General features: G+C 45.2%; 1 protein-coding gene and 1 long non-coding RNA gene across 2 annotated transcripts in view; one reads left to right on the top strand and one right to left on the bottom strand.

The window, feature by feature from the left end:
* Window positions 1–3,352, top strand: part of GTF3C3 (general transcription factor IIIC subunit 3) — a 33,067-nt gene extending 29,715 nt beyond the window's left edge. The window contains exons 17-18 of the mRNA XM_037043716.1: window positions 1,061–1,213; window positions 2,442–3,352. Coding sequence (XP_036899611.1) covers window positions 1,061–1,213; window positions 2,442–2,564 — 276 coding nt within the window. The 3' untranslated portion in view covers window positions 2,565–3,352. The remainder of the gene's footprint in view (window positions 1–1,060; window positions 1,214–2,441) is intronic.
* Window positions 2,713–4,529, bottom strand: LOC118985282 (uncharacterized). The gene is made up of 2 exons (XR_005066090.1): window positions 3,172–4,529; window positions 2,713–2,785 (listed from the first exon to the last, which is right to left on the bottom strand). It is a non-coding gene; the product is annotated as an uncharacterized LOC118985282 (long non-coding RNA).
* Window positions 4,530–16,717: the final 12,188 nt, after the last annotated feature.

The following is a 16,717-nucleotide window of genomic DNA, read 5'->3' on the forward strand; positions in this document are numbered from 1 at the left end:
TTTATACTTAGATACTTGTTTTTTTAATATTATAAAGAAATTTTAGCATTTATTTTTGAACATATTATGGTACAAGAAATTTTGTGTGACAAATAATTACAGAACAGAAGAACAGATACAAGGTATTTCAGGTACTACCCATGTATGATGCGCATCCTCATTTTCCCCTCAAAAAAGTGTGCCTTGTCCACAGCAAAATACGGGCACTTACTTCATAGGGCACTTGCACTTTTGCAGTCTGTAACTGTCTGTGGGTGGCAGAAGTGGCAGCTGCGTGAGAGGAGAAGGCGAACGTGAAGAGCTGTGACCCACGGGACCCGCGTTACTGCAGCCACAGCTGCTCTCTGAGACTGTCTGTGTCTCCCTTCCAAAGGCTTTATTTATTTTAGCCTTTGAGTCAGAAGCTTTCAGGGCGGCGGGGGGAGGGGGGGCACGACAAGTTTGGGGTTAAGAGGTTGTTAAGGAAAGTCCTACATGGACGACAGTGTGGTGACTGCAGCTGGGGGTGAAAGGGGACAAGTGGTAATGAAAAAAATACAATAAAAATTTTTTAATGAAAAATGGCAAGTCCTGAGAAGTAACTTACAAAAGGCACCACTTACCGAGAAAGGTTCGGTGTGCTCAGGCGAGCCTGCTCCTGAAGATAACCTTTCTAAAGTGTCGTCACCATGAGGGCTCAGAGTTTCTGTTCTGCTCAAGCTTTCAGACATGTATTTCAAACCGAAAAGTTTAAGAGTTTATGGGCTCTAATGCTTCAAAAGCCAATTTGAAGCCGTGTGTGTGTGTGTGTGTGTGTTGTGTTTTTATAGACTATGGATCTTTGACAGCTAGTGTAACATTTCTGTGAATATTCTCTCTTCAGCTTAAGAAAGTGACCCTTCCTTTACACCTCAGACGAGCTCCTGCCTGCCCCGCGGTGTGACAGCGCACTACACACGTGTTCTTTTCAGGGGGACCGTGTGTCCTTTTTAGTGTTTGTGTTCCCACACCCGGCACATACAGTGGTGCATACTTGTGAAATGAGTGAAGTACTAAATCATTTGTCTTTTCTTTTTGGAAGGGCTTCTCCTTTCTCAATCGATACCTCAGTCTACGTGGGCCCTGCCAGGAATCGTTCTACAATTTGGGCCGGGGCCATCACCAGCTGGGGCTGATTCATCTTGCAATCCATTATTATCAGAAGGCCCTGGAGCTCCCTCCACTGGTGGTTGAGGTAGTGTATGATTTAGAAGGCTGAGGAGCTGTTTCGTTTCGGATGTAAATAAATGTAGTTAGCCCGGTGTTGTGGTCCAGACAGTGAAATATGTAGTTCTGTTCAGCAACCAGTCAGTCTTTGACACCCTGGCTTTCTTCCTGATCAGCAGTGGCACCGACGTATGACATGATTGTGACCCTTTTAATTATCCTTTAAGATAGCCCATGTGGTTTCCAGGTAGACATGAAGCCTGAATATTGAGTAAGACAGTCCTTGTTCATTTTCAAGTTCAAGTGTAACTAACATTTCTTTCTAGAGATGAAAGACCATTTTTTAAGATGATATAGGATAGTGTAAACTGTTCCATATACTATAATAATCTGTGTTTAAAGTCTAATTTTTAATTTCTAAAGAAAATTGTATATTTTTATTATATTTTTATTTAGCAAATGAATACATACATTTATAGTTATGCTAACAAAATATATACACTTTGGTGGTCTTTATTGCATACCTTTACATATTGCTTCTTAAGCTTTATAAATATCATTTTTCCTTGTTGCGGGTGTTTTTCAGTGGGGAGGAAGATTAGAAACAGATCTAATCTACTCTGTTGAGTTCATTTTTTTGTTATTTAAGTTAAAAAAAAAAAAAGCAATAACACCCCTATGGTAATCATTTTGACTAGTTCGGTGTATATCCTCCTAGACAGCCCTGTTCTTTATATGCCTTCCTGTTACTCAGGACAGGTATTTCTCCCCTCATCTGGTCGTTTGTGTTACAGTTTATTTTTGTCCTGTAGCAGTTTTATGTTTTTTTATAAAGTCATGTCTGTTAATCTTTCCCTTTATAGTTTCTACTTTTGCTATTATTCCTAGAAGGGCCTTTCCTGTCTAACATTATATTATCATATTATTCTACTATTTGTTTCTTTTATGGTTTCATTGCTTTACTCTTAAATCCTTAATTCATGAGGAGTTTATTCTGCTGTGGTTTGTGGGTGAGACTTTTTCTTCAATTTATGGGTTGGACATTTAAAAATATTTGATGAAAGAGTTAGTATAATGGTTAACTGAATCAGCATTCTCTGATAAAAATTTAAATCTAAGGAATGTGCATAACTTTATAATTTTTTTAGTGTTGTGAATTTTAATGGCTTTTTGAACACTTAACAAAACTTTATTTACCATAAATTGTCCTGGTTGTCAGTCCGAAGTGTAACTCATTCGGGCATTTCTCCCCCTAGGGCATAGAAGCTGACCAGGTGGACTTACGGAGAGACATCGCCTACAACCTGTCTCTCATTTACCAGAACAGTGGGAATGTCAGGATGGCGCAGAAGCTGCTGTACACCTATTGTTCCATATGAGGCGCCCTGCCGAGGTGGAGTCTCGGGTAGCTGCCGTGCCTGGATCAGCCCTTTCTGTCCCCAGGCTTATTATTCACCTCAAGATGGAAATGATGATTTTAGAACTGTGTATTTCATATTTAATACGTTCTAATGATCTTTTGGTAGATATGCAGAAATCATCATTCCTACGAGAATTTGTGTGTTGTTCTGTCATTTTCCTTTGGCATTGTTTAGTGCAGCTGTCCCCAGAGCTGAAATGGACAGTAGTAACCTTTGAGTCACCTTAGAGTTGAATAGTAATTTGTTACTTATACAATTTTTTGTCTGTGCATTTAATACTATATGTTAAACCCCTGCTATATGCCAGGCGTGTGACAGGTGCTTGGAATACGGTAATGAGGCAGATGTTACCTCCCAGTGTAATTCCTTAAATACAGAACTTGAGCATATATTTTATTTGAAAGAAAAGTTAGTCACAGTTCTGCATACATCATCATTGTCAGTCACTCATCCCTTAGTTTCCTGTTATTACTGCAAGGGTAGTTTTTCAAATGCATAGGAAAAAAGGCTGCTTATGAAAGGAAAGACAAATTGGGAATATTTCTGATGGCAACACATAATTCACTTAGCTCTAACAAAATTATTTAAAATGGTTATGCGGTAGGAAGACAAATAATTGAGTTAATTTTTTACTTCTCATCTGTATGTATTTTAGCTGCAGAGACTAAGACCTGGGTGGCTGGGATTAATTCAGAACAGTGTGCTCCAAGGCAAGTTAAAACACGCGTTATTGGTGTTTGACCATGGCTTTGATGAAAAAAGAAAAGAGGGAACCATGTTCAATAAAATGACCTGGTTTCCATTCCAAGATCACTAGGAATGTAGGAAGACTGAGAGTTGTATCGGGTTGGCCAAAAGTCCACTTAGTTTTTTCCATAAAAGACACATTTTTCATTTTTACCAATAACTTTATTGATTTGGATATTTTGAGTATGTCAATTATCTCTTCCTATTTATTGGCTTCTAGCAGCTAGAGGCCAGAGGGGCTGCTAAACATCTCCCAGTGCATAAGACGGCCTCACAGCAAAGAATCATTTGGCCACAGTGTCAATAGTACCAAGAAACTTCACAAACCACTTTTGACATGACCATCACTCACAGCACCTTCTCCATACACTGCACATGTCTTTTTGCATTTCAGTTGCATTTTTTACCTTTCTTGAGATAATAAAGTATAATGTGCTGGAAATGTTGCATATTTTATTCCATCTTCAATATTAGAATGGGTATACAAAAATTCACCAGTTTCAATGTTTTTTAAAAAACCATGCTGTTACGGCAGCTGTCACAATATGATCTAACAAAATTGTTTCAAAGGAAGTTAAAGACAAGTGAGCACTGCTGGAGCCATCGTATGGGGAAAAACTAAATACAGTTTTTGGCCAGCCCAATATATATGGAATTAAGTATTGTTGATAAACTAAAAGAAAGTAGGTAAAAAACCTTTTTCTTATCACAAATAGTTTATGTTCTTGGACGTAAGATAACGGTACTTGTTAGATATACTATTGGTTTAATAATAGCATTTTAGAGTTTCTGTGTAGGGGAAGATAAATGCTATAAATGTGCTTATGGATTGTAAGACCTAGTCCAGGTGTGGGAGGGAAATAAGTATGAGACAGATAAAAAAAATACAATGGAGGCTTTTTAGGAATTCTTACCACTGTTTATAGTGTATACATAACTTTGTAATTGAGAAGCAGAATTTGTATGTGATAATTAAATGTATTGTCCCTCTGTATGTATGTGTTTGTGTATATATAATGTAAATAAATTTTATAATTGAAGTGAATTATTTCATATGCTTTTGTAACTATTATCATTTCCATCGTACTGATGAGATTAAACAGTTCATTCAAGATCACTAGCAAACTACTCTGTACTTAGAGCTGTTCCTTCAGAGGAACGTGCCCTACTCACTCCAGTTCAGAGTAACAACGTCAAAATTTATGCCTGTTTATTTAGAAAGAAAAAGGAGATTTTTGGGCCTTTAGCCTATTAAAAGCCCCTGTAGAAAATATCTTTTGGGTGTCACTTAAAAACTGACAATCCCTTCCTTACCTGTCACCCTCATGTCAGCCGTGATTGGGGTCCCAAAAGCCACTTTCTACGATGAGGTCCTTTCTGCTAGTCACAGGAGCCTGCTCCTGAACCAGTCTGAGCCCAACAGGTTCCCCTGCTTCTCCCCAGGGAGTTGCAAAACCAAGAGGGCCTGTTTTGGGGGCTGGAACTTCATTTTCTGCTGTCCCTGAGGGCCAGCTAGCAGTTTACCCATTCTTTTGAGAAAGAAAAATAAAGCTTGTGTATTAAGCAGAGCTGAGAAATGGCAAGAGCGCTCCTTGGGTTCCTGGAGATTTTCTCGTTTTCTTTTCCCGGCCTTTCTAAGCGGCATTTTTATCCTTAGGAGTCTTCCTATAAGGTGACCCTGATTCTATAATAAATTCCACTTCAAAGTGCTTGAGGTTTTGTTATTTGCACCAAAAAACCCTGTCATTCCATCTTTTCATTTGGCAATGTGCTTTTTAGCTATTTTCACAAGAAGGAAGGGCACAGTGAATTCTTCACCTGATTCTCTAAGGTAACTACCCTTCCAGTAGATTCTCTTGCATATACACGCGCTAGCTTGCTGGCTGGGTTTCCCAGGCAGCGGTGCCGAGTACAAAAGGTGCGCGCTGGGGAGCACGCTGGGACGGAGGAGAGCAAAGCAGCCTGGACGAGAGGAAGCCTCTGAAGTGGCAGATTCATATCAGCAAATGGGGCAGGGGCACTCAAAGGGGACAACTAGTGCAGGGAGTAGAGAATAAAATGTAATTACTATTCCAGATGAGAAAACTACACGGAAAGAGAACACCATGAAAAAATGCTTAAAGAATAACTTTTATGAAGTTAAAAATGTAAAGGCCAAAATTAATTCAGTGAAAGGTTGTGGAAAACAGAATTTAATGACAAAATGTAACATGGAGGAGATGAAAAAATTTCAGCTGAGAAAAAGGAAAGGTTATAAAACTGTACAGGAGTTTTTGTGGCATCATTTTATAAATTCATTTATACCTCAAGGTGTTTGCTTGATTGTACATAAGACCAGTGGGAGAGAGAAACTCCTGCAGTGGTTTCTGTGTGCAGTTGATCAGGTGCATTTCTATCAATTTAGAATTGCACGTCCTCTAACACGTCAGCTTTTAACATTTCCCAAACAATTAAGCTTAATTTTGGGAGGGAATACCTTTCGATTTGGATGAATGTAGGCGAGGCAGAATATTGTATCTTCTGCATTCCCGGTGCCCCTCTTACCTGGCCAAGGAAAGAAGTGAGAGGTAGTGACTGACCACTTTTGTGTGTGGTGGTGGTATTTTTTTTAAATAAGCAAAACAATACGAAATGCGGCTCAGAAAAGGATAATAAACTTGGGCCGCTTGCGCTTCCCTGCCTGGCCACATGAACAGAACACGAGCAGCTTCCAAACACAGGGCAGGTGTCTGCCTAGTTCTCCCTCGGGTAGAAAAACATCTGTTTGGGAGTCACGTATAAAAAGTCCACGCCTTCACACTGATCTCATCCGCACTGAAAGAGGGGCAGCTGGAATCCTGATGTATGCTTCTAGCTGCCCGTTTTTTTTGGCCCTGATCAATGTTAGCAGATACCAAGGTAACCACATCGTGCACGGAAGGTTTCTAATCACACCCTGATGATCACACCCAAACTTCACCTGTTTATGGACTCAAGGTAAGCAGGCTAAGGTTAGGGTGAGCATTAGCCACTTCGCATTTTAATGGAGATAGCCAGGTGTATCAAGCAAGTGAAGAGAGGAGAGTCGATGACTCAATGAACAGATACGAGGACCCGACGACTCGCAGCTGTTAGACTTGGGCGGGTGAAGTCCGTCCTGATGGAGCCGGATCTAAGGACGTCCGTTCTGTTTCCTCGCCCTGCAGTTAACGTTGCAGATTCTCATTGCAGGCTCTGGTTTCAGAGGGGTTTGAATGTAGCAAGATGGTGTTCCTTATTTAAGCACACCTACATACCTACAGACCAACGATTTTCAACCGGTGTGCCACAAGAGTTTTTAAAACATGCAATACCCCTTAGATGCCAATTTTTTAAAAAATGACAACAGCTGTCATTTTATAATAATGACACAATAATACGTCACAATAATAGCTGTCCCGTGTGAATGAATCAAAATTATACCTAGTTTTTTGACAGGTTGGCGAAAATATTTTTTGGTGTGCCGCAAAATACTAGTAATTAGTTTATGTGTGCCACGAGATGACAAAGGTTGAAAATCGCTGCTATAGACCATTGAAAGTGTTTTCCTAATAGCGCGCTTCACAGTGTTAGTTCTCTCTGGACACATGCTTGGGAAGTTTGTGCTGTGGGTGAGGCTGACCCTGCATCTCCATTCCAGGTGGTCCTCTACGCGACCGGAGGAAGAGGACCGCAGTGACTGACCACTAGAGGGCGCAGGACAAGCCCGGAAGGTCACCTGGGCGAAGGCTTCCAGCTGGGTGCTGTTGTGATCTCACCCAGCCGCCGAAGCCCCTGTGTTCCACAAATAATGTGGTTTTATTCGTGTGCCGCAGTGAGAAAGCCAGCAGCACTGCCTTTGAGTCATTCTCCAGACGCAGAGACCCAGCTTTGGGGTGAGTGGAAAACAATTCACGTTGACTGTATTTCCAGGGGAGTATCAAAGCCTAAAGAAATACCTTATAACATCACGAGTTGTCAATGACAGGATGAGTCCCCCCGACTTTAATCTCTCTTTTCCCTTCCACACTCTTTTTCCAGAGGGTCTTTAGTAAGCTTAAGAAAAGAGGCAGACAGGATTTTACCGTGTTGACACATCGAAGTGCTGCTCTGTTGGACGATATTAACAACGTTGAAGTTCTGTTTGTCTTGCCTGTGACTCGTGGGGAGATCGGGAGTTTTCCTCCAGGCTGCGTAGGACTTTGCAGGAGCCGATTCAGCCCCAACCGGGGAACAGACCGTGCGTGCCTCTCTGCTTCTGGTCAGAATCCGTAGACTGTAGGTTTTCCTGGTCACCCTCCCTGTGGCTGTGCCGATTGTGTGAGGACCCCTGCGCCCCCATGTCCATTTCAGACCCGGGTTTCTTTCTTTTTAGCTGACAGGTGGAACATGGTTGTATTTGAGTAATAGTAAGGTTAAAGTCTATCTCAGGGAAGGCAGACAAGCCGCACATCTGCCTGGACAGATGGAAAGCGGGGACAAGCGCTGGGCCGCTGGGAGGGCCTGGCTGGAAGCAGAAAGTGGGTGCTGGGCGAGGGAAAGGCGCCTCTAGAAACGTGGCGGGGCTTCTCGGAGACTGAGGAGCGCGGCGGGTTCGGAAGGATTTACGAGGCCCTCCTTTGAGATGCCCGAAGGATCTGGAAACAGGGCACGTGGTCCGTGTGCTTGAGTGCGTACGGGCTTCACAGAGAGCTCGGGGTTTCCTTTCCACACACGTTTCCAGTCTCACGGTGAAGCCAGAGTCACCTCGTTTATATTTTTAGAATACCTTTTGTTTATATTTCAGTTACAGTGACCTAGAGCATAACATTGGTCTCAGGTGCACACCCCAGTGACCAGACATCACACAACCTGCTGGCGATCACCTCAAGCAATTGTCTGCCCGTCTGATACCTCACACACTTACTTACCAGGGCATCGCTGCCCATCGCCTGGTCTGCTCCACACCCCCATGTGTTTAGAGGCAGTGGGGTGAGGAGCCGGCCAGTGCTGGCGCCTGCAGTCCAACTTCAGGCAACTCAAGAGGGAAAAACCAAACCAACAAAAACCCCTGATAGTCTTATTGATTCTGATGGGAGGAGGGAAAGCTGGGGATATGTAACAGGACAGAAAAAACAATGCAGGGGGTAGCACTGTTCAGCTAGCACAACACCTGGGGCAGCCGAGGCAGAGGTGGCCTTGAAGGTGTGGGAAGAAACGGTAACCCCTGCACAGAGTTTCCAGAAGTAGAAACCAGAAAACCAGCCTCACCTGTCTGGGATCCTGGGGTCTCCTTCGGCCAGAATCCTTGTTGTTGACAGTGGGCCCTACTGGCCCAAAGGCACCCACCGCCCTTTGGACTGGAAAGGTACACGAGAGCTGGGGGGTTGTCAGGAAATGGCCTGGGGCCCAGGCTGAGCCCAGCAGACTCTACCCAGCGTTGCCCTCCACCTTCACTTGGCTCCAGGCCATAAGGGCCACTTCTGGCCTATTTCCAGACTGGAGGGGTGGTGAAAAGTGTTGCCACGGGGAGAGCCATGCCAAGAGTTACTGGTCCCAAGTAATTATATTTTATTAGTCACTCCATGAGTTAATACTCATAAGGCCTCTGGCGGTGGAAAGCAAAATTTGTCGCTTGTAGTCGGGACACCCTGTGGCGAGCCTGTACATTTCCAGGGCATGCTGTCTCCTGAGAGTGGTGCAGACACACTCGCTGTTGCGACAGCGGCCCAGGGCTCGTCGCGGTAGCCCCTGACCCCACTGTTATTTGCAGGAGGCTGACGCAGAAGGTGTCACACGCACGTGTAATACAGACCCGTTTTCCTAGGGCTCCAGGGAGGGTGAGGTCAGGGCCTTAAAAACGCGATAGTGCTTCGCACCCCCAGCACCCAGCCTAGAAAGGGAAAGAAGGTTAATATGGAAGTTGAGCGTTAGGATAAGCATGTTGCCTGCACCTGGGAACAGCAGGGTTACAGAGGCACAGACAGGTAGTGCGTGTTGGAGAGGATGCGGTCAGAGATCCAGGGGTTAAAGCGGTGCTGTCCGCCTGAAAGAACTGTGCATGGTGATGCACATAGTATATGTTTGTGATTTCCACTTCAGGGGCACTAGCTACATGTGGCTATTGGGCCCTTGAAATGTGGCCAATGTGACTGAGAAACTGAATTTTACATTATAATTGAAGTAGCCTGGTTGGATTCTACAGACTTGAGGGACCACATTAAGGAATTTGTTTTTAATCCTCATCCAAGGATATGTTTATTGATTTGAGAGAGGAGGGAAGGAGGAGAGAGAGAAATACTGATGTGAGAGAGAAACATCAGTCCATTGCCTCCCATATGCACACCTGCTGAGGATCAAACCCATCGCCTTTTGGTGTATGGGATGACGCTCCAACCAAGCAAGCCACACTGGCCGGGGCAAGGGATTCTTAATTAATGGCATTATACATCTGAATTGTGAAGTCCTTATGCATTTCCAATAGTCCCTAAGAGGTGAGGGTTGTGTATGAATTACAGGTCACTGAATAAACAGGCTTAGATGGGGGAGTCCTTGGTGCCCTGAGTTCAGGAGGCCCCTGAGTGCCTGATGGGAGCCAGCTGTTCCTGGTGGTGGACTGCAGACCCCCCCTGCTCAGCCACTGGACAGTTAGGAGATGATCAAGTGGGTGGCCCCAGTGTGGGTGACAATTCTGTGGTGCTGGAAGGCTGTGAAGGAGCGTGAGAAACAAGTGCCTGAAGGGGCAACTCCTAGAGGAAACTGGAGGGAAGACATCTGTCACTTGATGTGTCCTTTCTGATGCACTCAGAAGGCTGTGAAACACACTTTTACACAAGCACTGAACTCACAGAGATTTCTTCCCAGCTCCATCAGCTTCTGAGAATGAAGGACATGTTTGGGGGCCAGTGGGGATCACAGGTTCTTGTCGGAGATGGTCCTGAAACCAGCAGCATTTCATCAGATCACTTCAGAGTCACCAGGCAGTGAGAGGACCACTCCGGGGACTGGGAGAGGACAGAGAACTGCCCTGTGGACGGGCATCGGTCCAAATGCTGCTGAAAGCATTGCAGACCTCCCCCACCACAGGCTTGCTCCTCGCACACTGTCATTTTAGGGGGGTTTGTGGGGAGGAGGACACGTGGCATTTGCTAATGGTTGCCCTCCTGACGGTGAGGACATATGTTCTAGGGGACCGTGGACTGGAGTGGCCTCTGGTCTCTCACAGGCATGTGTTGGGATCCACGTGGGCACTCTGACAACCCCTGGGAGCAGGGCCTTGAGTTAGTCTCGTGCCGGAGGGGGGGTGCCGGTGTGAGGCGCAGGAGAGCAGAAGAGGAGTCTCCTCCTCAGGGGTCTGTGGTGTGTTTGTTAATTCTGTTCATAAACCAGCAGGCTCTTTTTTCTAGTTTTTTTCTCCCCCTTCAGATTTTCTACATTTGGTGCCATTCTTAGAAATGTCTCTTTCTCCACAAGATGACAAAACTTGACACTCATATACTCTAGTACTTTTATATTTTTGTTCCCCCTTGTAAACATCGTGACTAAATATATATAACACAAAAGCTGACATCTGAGGCATTTTTAAAATATTTATTTTTAGACAGAGGGGACGGGAAGGAGAAAGGGAGAGAAACATCAACATGTGGTTGCCTCTCCTGTGTTAGGGGACATGTGCCCTGACTGGGAATCGAACCGGTGACCCTTTGCTTCACAGGCCCATGCTCAATCCACTGAGCCACACCAGCCAGGGCTGAGCCATTTTTAAGTGCGCAGTTCAGTGGCCCGAAGCACATTCACGCTGCTGTGCGGCCACATCTCCAGAACTTCTTCGTCTTCCCCACCTGAAACACGGACTCCCCTTCCTCTGCCCCTGGGCCCCAGCCACCACCATTCCCCTTTCTGTGAGAATTTGTGAATTTGACTACTATTCACATTCTGTGTGAGTTTGACTGCTCTGCGCACCTCGTGTAGGTGGAATCAGACAGTGTTCGTCCTTTTGTGCCTGGCTCATTTCACTGAGCATAATATCTTCAAGGTTCATCCACATTGGAGCAGGATTGCCTCCCTGTTTAAGGCTGAATTACGCTCCATTCTGTGCATGTGCCAGTTCTGTTTATCCACTCACTCTTCAATGGACACTGTGGCTATTGTGAATAGCGCTGTGAGCACTGGTGTGCAAATATCTGAGTCCTTGCTTTCAGTTCTTCTCAGTATAGACCTGGAAGTTGTGTTCTTCCCTTCAAATATGTAAACTACACAAATGTAAAGGCTTGTTTTGTGAGGTAGGAAGAAGTGAAAACCAACCTTTGTTCTACTAAAGGCCAACAAACTAGCTTATTGACTCCTGGCCTTTACTGAATAATCTTGCCCTCTGCTCTAAGGTGTTATCAGCAGTGTCCACCTGCTTGACCAGCAGCGATGTCAGGTCCAGCAGGACACTTATGCTCACAGGAGCAACGGGCCACGCCTGGCACGGGCCTCACTTGGTTCTGCAGGATGCTAACCAGAATTGTGTTGGGTTGGCCCAAACACTTGGCTGGGTTTTTCCATACGATGGCTCTGCTAGTGCTCAGTTGTCTCAAACTTCATTTGAAACAATTTTGTTAGGTTGTATTGTGACAGCTGTCATGTGCATTAAAAAAGCATAAAAATTGATGATTTTTGTGCATCCATTTTAATATTGAAGATGTCAGAAGATACACATCATTTTGGTGTATTATTCCTTATTATTTCAAGAAAGGTAAAAATGCAACTGAAATGCAAAAAAAAAAAAAGATTTGTACAGTGCATGGAGAAAGTGCTCTGACTGATTGGATGTGTCAAAAGAGGTTTGTGAAATTTCCCGGTACTATTGACATTTTGGCCACATAGTTCTTTGTTGTGGGGCTGTCTTATGCATTGGCTTCTACCCACTAGAAGCCAATGGCAGGAGATAGTCGACATACTCAAAATATACAAATCAATACAGTTGTTGGCAAAACTGAAAAATGTATCTCTCATTTCATGGGGGAAAAAAACTAAGCGGACTTTTGGCCAACCCAACAGCATGTCAGTGGAACAGCGTCAGAGTCAGAGAACAGCCCAGGAGTGAATCTGTTGGCCCTCAAGTGACAGCACAGGCATAGGAGCACCAGGTCACACAGGAGCGGACAGTGCCTGTACGAGCCCACGAGCATCACTCCGAGGGCCTCACGGAAGGTCCCAGCTGACTCCGGGGTTTGTAACAGGCAGAGAAGCGCGAAAGCCTTGTGTAAATTCTTTATTTACACTGAATTCTTTCACATACCAAATTCCAGCGGTGAATGTTCCTGAACTTTGTGTCTTATTCCATTCAATCTGTTTTCAAGCCAGCACCATATCACTTCAATGATTTTTAAATGACTCTTTAGTGGAAGTTAAATACACTCAGGGAAAAGGACTTAAATCCTAAGTGTAAGGGCCAGTGAATTATTTCCCAGTGAACACAGCCTGAGATCACCACCCAAATCAGGAAACAGAACACAAGTGTCGCTGGGAGAGCCCTGGTTCTTGCCAATGCCGTAAGGAGTTACAGATCAGCAAGTCTACGAGTGTGTGAGCAGGGCTTCTTGGTGATACGTTCCCATGGAAGAGAACGGGTCTTGTCGAGGTTGGGGGAGTGGGAGGCATAGGTTCAGGGCAGAGTGGGTAAGGGCAGCCAAAGGCCAGGGTGGCAAGCATGCAGGAGGCCGGAGAGCCCAGGGCGCCAAGCCTCCCCACCCCTCCTCCAGTCCTTTTTGTTCTGAGGACTTAGATGGCAGGACATCGGGGAGGGGTTTACATGTTGATTGACAGGCAAAGGTGGTGTCAGCTTTGGGGTGGGGGGCGGGGAGGAGGTGTGAATACCCAAAGGTGTTAATGGGCTTTTCCTTTGGGCACTGGGGAGCCTCTCCCATCCTTTAGGTCTTGGGATGGAAGCACAGTTTCAAATGCTTTCTTTCCCAGATAGTGGAGATGATACTTAGAAATTCAAGGGCTCCCCTCCTTCCCGCCTTTATTTGCCCTCTCGCTGCTCATTCTACTGTAACACAACCAGCCAGCCCACGCTCATCCTGCTAGCCTGCCCCGAGTGGGTTGAACTGTGCCAGTCTGGTCCAGCAGGAACTGTTCTCCAGAGCCCGTGGCCCCGTGTTAGAGCTGGCCGGGGAGTTTGCAAGAGATTTAGGACTCGGAAGTGAAGCCGCAGCCATCACTCTGTGACCATTACAGGGGTAGATGTGGGGACGAATGTGGAGGTGGTGGTGGTTTCCATTTTATCTTGGCCCTTCTCTGCCTCCAGCTCTTCAGCCTTGCTGCCAGCTCCTCTGCCCAGAGTAAAAAACCCACCAGCCCGTGCCTCAGCTTCCCGCAGGGGCCCTCAGCGCCCCTCAGGGCTTTCACCTGGCTGGGCAAGCTCAGCAGGGCTTCGGGGAGGCCAGGGCTGCTCCCACGCCCTGACTCTCTTCCCAGTGATTCCACTTGGCTAATGGAACCTCTGTGAAGGCTGTTGATTTTGGTATGTTTGATGTCTATCCTGCCAGTTTATTCTTTCATTTAGTTTTATTAATTCCCTGAAGTTTTCTAGGAATAATATCATGAAACCTGCGAAGAGATAAATTTTACTTTTTATTTATCCATTGTTATGCCTCTGGTTTTTTCTAGTCACATTGTTTAATACTTTTATCCAGACAGCCTTAAATGGTAGTGGAGATAGTGAGCATCCTTGCCTTGGCGCCAGGAATAAGATGTTATATAAAACAAGAAACATATTTTTATTTACATTTGTATGTTTGGTCATGTGTCTAGAAAAACCTCAATTCCTATTTTCTTGTGGATTTTTATTTTCAGTGGTGTTGATTTTTACCAAAGGCTTTTCAGCATCTATGCACATAAATGTGTTTATTTTCTTCCGTAGGGCTCCAACAGCATGAATATTAGTCCTTCTTTGCCTACCTTCCACTTTTCCCCTGACCTTTTTTGCTTGTCATTTTTATTTTTTGGTTGTTTTCTTGCCTTTCTTCAGTGACTCCTATTTTCATCTGAATCTTCTCCCTTGGGCATCTTGTTACTTACCCTATTTCTCCAAGACCCCACGCACTAGCTTCTTTTTGTCTTCCCTGCATTTTTTCTGAGGGGGATCTGTCTCTGCTACAGAGCCTCGTGGTAGGTGGAGGCGCAGAAATGTGAGAGAGCGCTCATTGGGATTTGGTGAGTTTTCTCTTTTTAGTTATTTGGAAGATTTGACACTGCCTGCCTTCCAATTATGCTGAGAATGTGGTTTTGTGTTGGATTTACTTTCCCTCTCTTGATTCATGTTGCTCGTGAAGGCAATACTGGGAGAGAAATAGCTGTGCCGTTACCACTGTCTTCAGCTACCTGGAAGTCCCCTACACAGGTTATTGAAGAGTCAGTTTTTAAGCTTCAGCTTGTGGCCGTCTTACGTACATGCTCTACAGGAGAGACGAGCCAGAGCTGGAGGGGAGCCTAGCACCTGCGCAGTCTTGGGCTGCAGTGTTGATGGAGTTTGGTTCGCGACAGACCACCTTGGTGTATTTTCTCGACTTAAAACGTTTTGGTTGTTGTAATGGGTATCAGTGATTTCATCTGACGTGACCTCTTGATCTCCTTCGGGGAATCACCCTGTTTCAGGGATGGTCACCTCCCACGTCCAGACCTAACTAATCAGGATAATATCCATCTTTCAAGGTACAGCGACTGGCTGAGACTGGCATGGGACCAGTCGATCCAATGAACCTGGACCTCTTATTAGAACTATCAGAAGAGAAGAGCCCTCTTTTTGCTGGGGGTGGTAAGCAGGAAATATTCCAGTCTGTTCTGGTCTTGTGTATACTGCGCATTGTTTCTGACCATTTACAGAGGGCTCACGTGAGCTAAGGGCTTACAGAGTCCTTACTGCCCCAAGAGGTCCAAGCTGTTAAGAATATGACGACACAGTGCAGGGCCGCCAGAAAGCCACTTGCTCCACACCCGAGACTGGTCACTAGCGAAGAGATGTAATGAGTGGTCTTGAGAATACAGGTGCCACACATTATCAAATAGTCAATTTTTAAAATAACATTTTCTTGGAAATTCCTCCATTATTCCTTCTTTCAGTAGCCACAGCTTAGCGTCTTTACTTCAGAACAATTAGTCTTCAAAAAATTAGTCAAAGCATCTTCTGATCTTATGTTAGGATCACCTAGAAATCTGATGTTTATGCCTGTGGTAAATCTCTGGTGTTAAATAGTTATGAATCATTGCTCCTTTTTCTTTCCCGTATCACCACCCACAGGTATAACACTCTGAACGTAAAGAATAATAGTTATAATGTTTCAGTGACCTTGTCTGTCAATTCCAACATTTGTTAGTTTGGGGTCGATTTTAATTAATTTCTCATTATGGGTTATGTTTTCCCTATTTGCACACCTGATAAATCTGAACTGAATGCCAGACATGGCGATTTTACTTTGATGGGTGCTGCATCCCATTTTTATGTTCCTCTAAATATTCTTAAGCTCTGTCTGGGAACACAGTTACTTGGAAACTCATCGTTTGGGGTCTTGTATGTAAGATTGTGAGGTAGGGGCAGGGCGGCATCCCCTCTCGGGCTTTTTGTACAACCCACCCACACCCTGTGAGTCACGAAGCTTCCAGCACCGGCTGGTAGGAACTGGTCCGTGCACGTGTCCTGGCCACGGTTACCTCCACCCCCTTGGACAGCTCTTTCTCCTGCCTTAGGTAGTTTCCTTAAGTACCTGCTGGCCAGAACTCAGCGTACTCTGAGGTCCGCTGAGTCTCTGAGGTCTCAGGGGACTCTGGGCATCTCAGGAATGCCCTTCACACGGCTCTCTCCTCTCCGCCCTCCAGCAGGCTGTATCCCCAGACTCTGGACTCTGGGTTCTGGCTCCTTGACTCGGGAACCACCCAACTCCACCCCGATTTCCCCTCTGTGCGCGGCCTGGACTCTCTCAAGGTTGCTGGAACAACAGGACGACTCCTCTCATCCGTTCCCTTTCTCTCAGGGACCACTGCTCTTTGGGCCATAACGTCCAGTGCCTTAGAAACCACCGTTTCATATTTTGTCAGGGGTTCTTTCACAGCTTCAGGTGAAAGTGGATGCCCAACAGAAGCTAGTATGCTATGCATAGGCACTATAAAAATACTACGGAAACACTTTTAACATATCACAGAAGTAAGTTGGCAAGTCGGCACAGTAAATATGCAGCTCTGACTTTAAGCTCTGCTAGGAACGGTCACCAGTCTAACTCCGTAAGTCACTTTTCTAAAGCTAGTGTTCCCTGCCACAGTCAATCTAAAAGATGCAGTGAGGTGCGCAGTGCAGGCCCCAGCCGGGCAGCTCAGTGGTCAGTCTCCTGGGGTGGTGCAGGCTG

Source organism: Sturnira hondurensis, unplaced genomic scaffold, assembly GCF_014824575.4.
Source record: "Sturnira hondurensis isolate 20B ecotype Veracruz unplaced genomic scaffold, ASM1482457v3 Scaffold0004136, whole genome shotgun sequence".
Classification (NCBI taxonomy): Eukaryota; Metazoa; Chordata; class Mammalia; order Chiroptera; family Phyllostomidae; genus Sturnira; species Sturnira hondurensis.